The following is a 6847-nucleotide window of genomic DNA, read 5'->3' as shown; positions in this document are numbered from 1 at the left end:
CAGACAAGTGCTGAGTTTCTGCATTTCTTATAAGTACATACATATATATATGCTCTAACACAGAACTGTATCTGTGGCCATTTATTAGAACACACTGCAAGTATATGAACTATAAAAACCTTTGCATGATTTCCAGGCTTAAGACTATACATATAAGTGTGTCAACACATGTTTTGCAGGTGGTTGTTTATTCTGTTATTGCTGTTGTGTTATTTTGGTGTTTTGAGACAGGGTCTCTCATATGTAGCCAAGATTGACCTCAAACTTGAAATCTTCCTGCCTCAGCTTCCCTAATGCTGGGATTATAGACATATCCCACCATACCCAGTTTATGTCTTACAGGTGATTGTGTGATAGAATATTTGCAGGTCACTGTGGGGTGGGGGAACTGGGTAGCTAAAGAGGAAGATGGGCTACTCTGGTACAAGAAAAACTAAAATCTACCATCTGGCCCAAATAGGCACTTATTCATTCCAAATACTGAATGAACATCAAGAAATTGAATGAATGGATGTTTGTTAATACACAAAAGGTGAAAGGAATGAGACCTTGGAGGAGCATGGGCATTCTTGGGTAACTCTCTTGAAAATGAGAGGAGGCTGGGAGATAAACTGCCTGTCACACTGTAGCCCACCACCCCCAAAGGAATTTGGTTCCATTTCAAGGAAAATTTCAAGACCTGCTCTCTCTTCACCTTCCTGCACCCAGAGTCCCAGGAATTGAAGCTCTTCATTAAAACAAATGTTATTTCCTATTCCATGTGCTATTTAATCCCCTCACTTGATTGGCTCCATAAAGGACTTAAGTGAGCTAAAATAAAATAGAATGAGAAAATGAGGTAAAAGAGAAACCACAGCAGAAGAGACCAAGAGAGTAGGTAGGCAGATTTCTTTGCTAGAGTTGACTCTGCTGCTTTTGCAGCCAAGAATCACAGCCTCCTTTAAGGAATTTTTTTTCAGACAAAGCCAGATTATTCCAGGTACTGATTCCAGGGAAATATGTCCTGTAGATTCTCTGTGTGTTGCTGGGAACAATGTTCTTTCATTTATATGAAGGCAGGAAAACCATCTACAGAAGCATCCACTTCCCCTCCAGGTGAGGGAGTAGGCAGCAGGAATTGCTCTGCTTCTCTGTGACAATTTGCCAATTGTCTATCCAAAATTTAAATATCATTTGAGGGCTCTGGGCATAGGTTAAGTGGTAGAGCACTTGCCATGCACAAGGATCTGGGTTCAACCCTCAATACTACAAAAAAAAAAAATTATTGGGCTGGGGAGGTGACTCAAGTGGTAGAACACCTGCCTAGCAAGTGCAAGGCCCCCTGAGTTCAAACCCAGTGTCACTAAAAATAAAAAAAAATCCTTTAGCTCCGAAATTATAGGAATTTATCCCACAGATGTGTTTGCATTTATATTGTCAAGGACAACACTGGTAAAAGCAAAGGGTGGAAAACTACCTATATGTGCATGGATAGGGGACCAATGACTAATACATGGTCCTCCCTTACAACAGAGTGCTATATAGCCTTAGAAAAGAGCAACTAAGTCTTTGTGCTGGGACATGATGTAATCTCAGCTATTTTAAGTGAAATGACTATACTGCAGAACAGTATGCATGTTTCTATATGCTTAGATTTTTTTTTCTGAAAAAAATACCCAAGAAAAATACATGTGGCTACTTCAGAAGACAGGAATGTAAGTGAGTGGGACAAAAAGGGATCTTTATAGTCTAGAATATACTCTTTTGTACAAGTTGACTCTCTCCTGCCCCATCATTAGCAAGTACTGGATTGTGGTCTTTTTCATTTAAACACTTTTACACACACCTTACGAAAATGCAAAAACAGTTATGGGCAGAAACTATAAATAAATAATGGCAATAATCTTTATAGCTTACTGAGTGTGCTTGGAACTTAATGCTCTTAGCTTCTATCCCTAGCAAATTTACAGATGAGGAAACTGGAGTTGGGAGGAATAAAATGTATAAAGTGGCAATGGGCGGATTTGAACTCCCAACTGTGGAATCTCGAAGCCCTAGCGGTCCAACCTCACCACCCTTTGGCGGGAAGCGAGCGTACTGGGCGATGACCCCACGCGGCGCACAGCCCCATTTGGGCGCACCCGCCGCCCCGGCGCGCACGGGGTTCCTCGCTCGGGGAACGCGCGCGCACACAGCGGCGCGGGCCCGGCGGCGGCGGCAGCGACGTCACAGCCCGAGCTTTCCTTTTCGGGAGTCCCCGGCACACATCCTGTGTCCATGTTTGGGCATTTACGTCACGGCGGCAGGGCTGGGGCCTCCCGAAATGGCAGTGGCCCGGGGAGTCGGAAGCCCGGAGCCAGCGACGCCGCAGCTATATAAGTGGGGGGGCTGTGGGTTGGGGGAGCCCGGCTGCGCTTTGAAGAGGAGAACAGCCGCCGCCCGAGGCGAATGCGGGCGAGCGAGAGCGCCGCGGCCCCCTGACCCATTTCCCAGGGGTGAGCGCTGGGAGTCTGGAGCTAGGGCGCCCAGGTCTGCGCGCCGCAGGGCGCCCCGACCACCGGCCTCCCCGCAACCTGAGCGTCCCCAAGCCCAGCGGGCGAGGCCCCGGGCGCCCCGCAGTCGCCGCCGCGCCATGCTCCACCTTAGCGAGTTTTCCGGACCCGACGCGCTCCTCGTCAAGTCCACCGAAGGCTGTTGCGCCGAATCCAGCACTGAAGTGCCCCGGCTGCCCGCCAGGGACGCTCCCTCGGCCACTGGCTATACTGGAGGTAAGGAGCCCGGCCAGAGGTGCTCAGACGGCGACGCAGCGTGGGAACGCACGATGCCTGAAAACGAGCAGGGGCTGGGACGCTGGAACCGTGGGGATAGGGGTGATGGAAGGCGCGTGGGTCGTGGGTGCGCATTCTCATTCCCACCCCCCCCCCACTAGGCCGCCGGCGCCTGTGCCGGAACCTGTGCGTGTATCAGGGCGTCCTTTTGCCTATGCACGTGTGTTTTGCGTGTGCATGTTTGTGTGTGCGTCCTGGGACGTGTGGTGGCCCCTGCTTAATCCGATTGTGCAATAGGCACTTTGCATGTGTCCGTGCGCGCCAGGGATTTCGTGGGTAGGGGCTGCAGACTCAGAGGCGCCCCCTTTGATGTGCCCAGCGCTGATTCCTGCTCCCTTCTCAGCAGGCGACTTCTTGAGCTGGGCTTTCAGCAGCTGCGGCGCCGGGGGGGATTTAGCCGACTCCTGCTTCCTGGAGGGTCCTGCGCCCACGCCCCCTCCCGGCCTCAGCTACAGCGGTAGCTTCTTCATTCAGGCAGTACCGGAACACCCACACGATCCAGAGGCTCTCTTCAACCTCATGTCGGGCATTTTAGGCCTGGCACCCTTCCCTGGCTCTGAGGCGACATCATCTCGGTCCCCACTGGATGGCCCTTTTCCTGGGGGCTCCGAGGCCTTGCTGCCGGGTCCACCCGATCTTTACTCCCCGGATCTGAGCGCGGCCGCCTTCTCAGAGGCATTTTGGGAGGCTTCGCCTACCGCGGGCGCCCCCTCGCAGTGCCTGTACGAGCCTCAGCTCTCCCCGCCCGACGTCAAGCCGGGCCTTCGCGCGCCTCCAGCCTCTCCAGCGCTGGACGCTGCCTCGGCCTTTAAAGGTCCCTATGCTCCCTGGGAGCTGCTTTCTGTTGGGGCCCCAGGGAACTGTGGGTCACAAGGAAGCTACCAGGCTGCCCCCGAGGCTCGTTTCCCCTCAGTAGGGACCAAGATTGAGGACCTGCTGTCCATCAGCTGTCCCGCGGAGCTGTCGGCTGGCCCAACCAACAGACTCTATTCCACTGGGACCTACGACGCGTTCCCGCTGGCCCCGGGTGACCTAGGGGAGGGTGCCGAGAGCCTCCCGGGGCTCTTGACCCCTCCTAGTGGGGAGGGAGGGGGTAGCGGCGAAGGCGGAGAGTTTCTAGCAGGTACGCAGCCTCAGCTTTCCCCGCTGGGCCTTCGCAGCGCCGCCTCCGCGGACTTCCCAAAACCTCTGGTGGCCGACATCCCGGGAGGCAGCGACGTGGCTGCGCCACCCGTGCCCCCTCCGGCTACTCCTTTTCCCCCGGCCAAGGCGCGGCGCAAGGGGCGCCGGGGCGGCAAGTGCAGCGCGCGTTGCTTTTGCCCGAGGCCGCATGCCAAGGCCTTTGCTTGTCCGGTAGAGAGCTGTGTACGGAGCTTCGCGCGCTCCGACGAGCTCAATCGCCACCTGCGCATCCACACCGGCCACAAACCCTTCCAGTGCCGCATCTGCCTCCGCAACTTTAGCCGCAGCGACCACCTCACCACGCACGTGCGCACTCACACGGGCGAGAAGCCTTTTGCCTGCGACGTGTGCGGCCGCCGCTTCGCGCGCAGCGATGAAAAGAAACGGCACAGCAAGGTGCACCTTAAGCAGAAAGCGCGTGCGGAAGAGCGGCTCAAGGGTCTTGGCTTTTACTCGCTGGGCCTCTCTTTCCCCGCGCTGTGAGCAGGAGCCGGACTTGTAGTTGGAGCGCCGCCGCTCGGCGCACGCAAGATCTGGCCTATTCCCCTCCCCTGCTGTTCTTCCCACCTCTTCCTCGCACGCCCCGAGGCCGGCCTCCAGTCCTGCTTCCAGTTCCGTTAAAGCGCCCGTCGCACACGCCCCGTTCAGCACCAGCTCCGTGGATAGCTCCTGCTGTCCCGGGGCTGTCTTTCTCATCAGCCGCGCTTTGGGAAAGTTCTCTCGGGCCACCCACAGAGTAGGCACTTCCTTGGGACTGAAGACAGCCTTTTGTAACTGGCGCACGCTCCACGCCATCCTCTATTCCCGTCCAGAGACAAGCTGGGGCTGCGCCGAGCCGGTCTCGCGCGGAACTTTGTACATCAATGTCTTTCCAGCTGTCATTGGATGTAACGTTTTGCTTTGGGGTTATTTCCTTTTTGTTGTTGTTAATTTTTGTAAAGCAAACGCTACTCTCAAGCAGTTGACAAAACTGTTTATTTTTGCAATTAAAATTATTGTGCTAAAAGCTTACTGAATCTGCCATGTAAGCTCCTGACCCTTCCCCCCAACGCCTCCCCCAGGACAATATGTGCCAAGAGACAAAGGAGATACTCATGCTCATCTTTCACAGGCCAAAACACATTGTACTGACAAGCACATCTACCAGGCACTGGAACACATAATAGGCATACTATAAATATGTATCCAATGAATTCTTTTAATCACGCTAACCTAAGGGCTAGAGGTGTTACTGAAACTAAATAGTGTTTAAAAGACATAGGTGTTAATATTGTGTATATGTTTTCCTCTTTAGTCTCAGTCTCAAGTGAAGCAAGCATAAACTTCATTTCAAAGACGAAGAGGCAATGTAGGTAACTTTGCTGGATAACCCATCTAGAAACAAAGGGTCAAACAGATCTGACTCCATCCAGTGCTCATTTTTCCAACCCCAGAATGGAGGCACCTGAGCTTAGATCTGTTTTGAAACTGTTCAGCACTAGAGGGAGCCCTAGGCAGTAGCGACAGCCACAAAAAGCTGCAGTATTTCAGTGCTGTTTATGAATACCCAGTGTTTGGTATCACAGAGGCCTGTGCATCTACTCAAGAGTCCCATGCTGTCAGGCCAAAAGGGTCTCAGCATTCAGTTGGGGCACACCTAAATCTAATGAGGACCGGGCTTTGCCAAAGGCTCCTGGTCACCTTAGTTGCTCTTCCCATAAAGGATCTTTTCCTGGAGGTAGCTGTCCACCTACTGTCCAGTCTTACATTTGCCCTTCCCAACCTTTCCTTCCAGGTAAACTCTTCATGGCTTTGGGGTGCTGACAGGAGGGGGGAGGTGTGTAAAGCATGATCCTATAATGGAGAAGTGCCTCCCCCCCCTTTACTCTCTGAACTCTCTACCCAAAGTTTTTACTATCTTTATGGCCACATTTGAGCATTAAAAGCTTGCTCTGCCACCCGTTTCCCCTCCCCAGTGCCTCCTCCATGCTGTCTGGGTACTCCATTCTTTCCCTTCTGACCTGAACTGCTCTTGAATTAGGAAAACCCAGAGCCCTGTGATGCCAGATCACCCCAGCTTCTGCTCCTCCACTCCTTCAGTCCAAATAGCCAGAGACAAAATTATCCAACAGAGAATTCCATTCTTTTTTTCCCTCCAGGTTTAAGTGCTCTCGCAAGGCTGAGTATCTTGTACCTAATGAACTAATTTGTGGTAAATAATTTGATGTACCTCTTCTAGGGGAATAAGCATTTTAGAAGAGTAGCCTGTAGGGGCACCATTTAAAACTTTGGAGAGGCTTAAATGATGGATCGCCAGGCACTGTGATAGGTAAGTGGAAGATTGTGGAGACCTAAGATAAGGATGACCTCGTTATCCTTCTACTTAAGTGACTACACCTTTCACTTATAGGCATGGACCACTGGACTTCATTTTCCATGCAGAGTTGGGTAAAGAGCATAAAGGCTCATATTTTAAGCAGCACCCAAACCACCATAACCTGAACAAAAGAGGTAGATGACCAAACACTATCCTTGCTCCTTTTAGATGGGTTCCATCAAGTGCTGTCCCCATCTTGTCCTCACACTTTAAGAGTAGGCTTAGTGTTACTCATGAGAAAATGGAGCTCCAAAGAAGTGACTTAGTAGTTTTGGTACGTACCACAACTCAACCTGATTGTATTTGAACTCCCAGCCAAGAAGCTCCTCTAGCTTCCCCATTTACTGGAACTCCTCCTAGGAGAGCTAGGGTTGGAGGTACTGCGGTTTGAACTCAGGGCTTTGCACTTGGTAGGCACTCTACCACTTGAGCCACATCCCCAGTACCCCTAGGGATTTTGAGGGAAGAGAATATTAGGCCAGAGATGGAGAAAATCAAAATC

The 6847-nt window shown here is 52.0% G+C and overlaps 1 protein-coding gene across 2 annotated transcripts; it reads left to right on the top strand.

Annotated features, from left to right (window-relative positions):
* The first annotated feature begins 2331 nt into the window (after positions 1-2331).
* Positions 2332-5000, top strand: Egr4 (early growth response 4). 2 transcript variants are annotated; one of them, XM_020179411.2, is made up of 2 exons: positions 2332-2747; positions 3151-5000. In XM_020179411.2, the coding sequence occupies exons 1-2, from the start codon at positions 2612-2614 to the stop codon at positions 4470-4472; spliced, it is 1458 nt and encodes a 485-aa protein (XP_020035000.2). In that variant the 5' UTR covers positions 2332-2611; the 3' UTR covers positions 4473-5000. The 2 variants fall into 2 exon arrangements, with proteins under 2 accessions (XP_020035000.2, XP_073906076.1); XM_074049975.1 differs by having other exon boundaries at positions 2541-2747; positions 3154-5000.
* The last annotated feature ends 1847 nt before the right edge of the window (positions 5001-6847 follow it).

The sequence above is a fragment of the Castor canadensis genome, chromosome 12 (genome assembly GCF_047511655.1).
Source record: "Castor canadensis chromosome 12, mCasCan1.hap1v2, whole genome shotgun sequence".
NCBI classification, from domain to species: domain Eukaryota; kingdom Metazoa; phylum Chordata; class Mammalia; order Rodentia; family Castoridae; genus Castor; species Castor canadensis.
Note: the sequence above shows the minus strand (reverse complement) of the source record. Positions and strands in the feature narration are given on the sequence as shown.

Bases quoted from the DNA above. Each gene is read 5' to 3' on its own strand.
- Egr4 (XM_020179411.2), top strand. From the start codon at position 2,612: ATGCTCCACCTTAGCGAGTTTTCCGGACCCGACGCGCTCCTCGTCAAG. The intron at 2,748-3,150 runs GTAAGGAGCCCG...CTCCCTTCTCAG, and splicing joins GGCCACTGGCTATACTGGAG to CAGGCGACTTCTTGAGCTGG.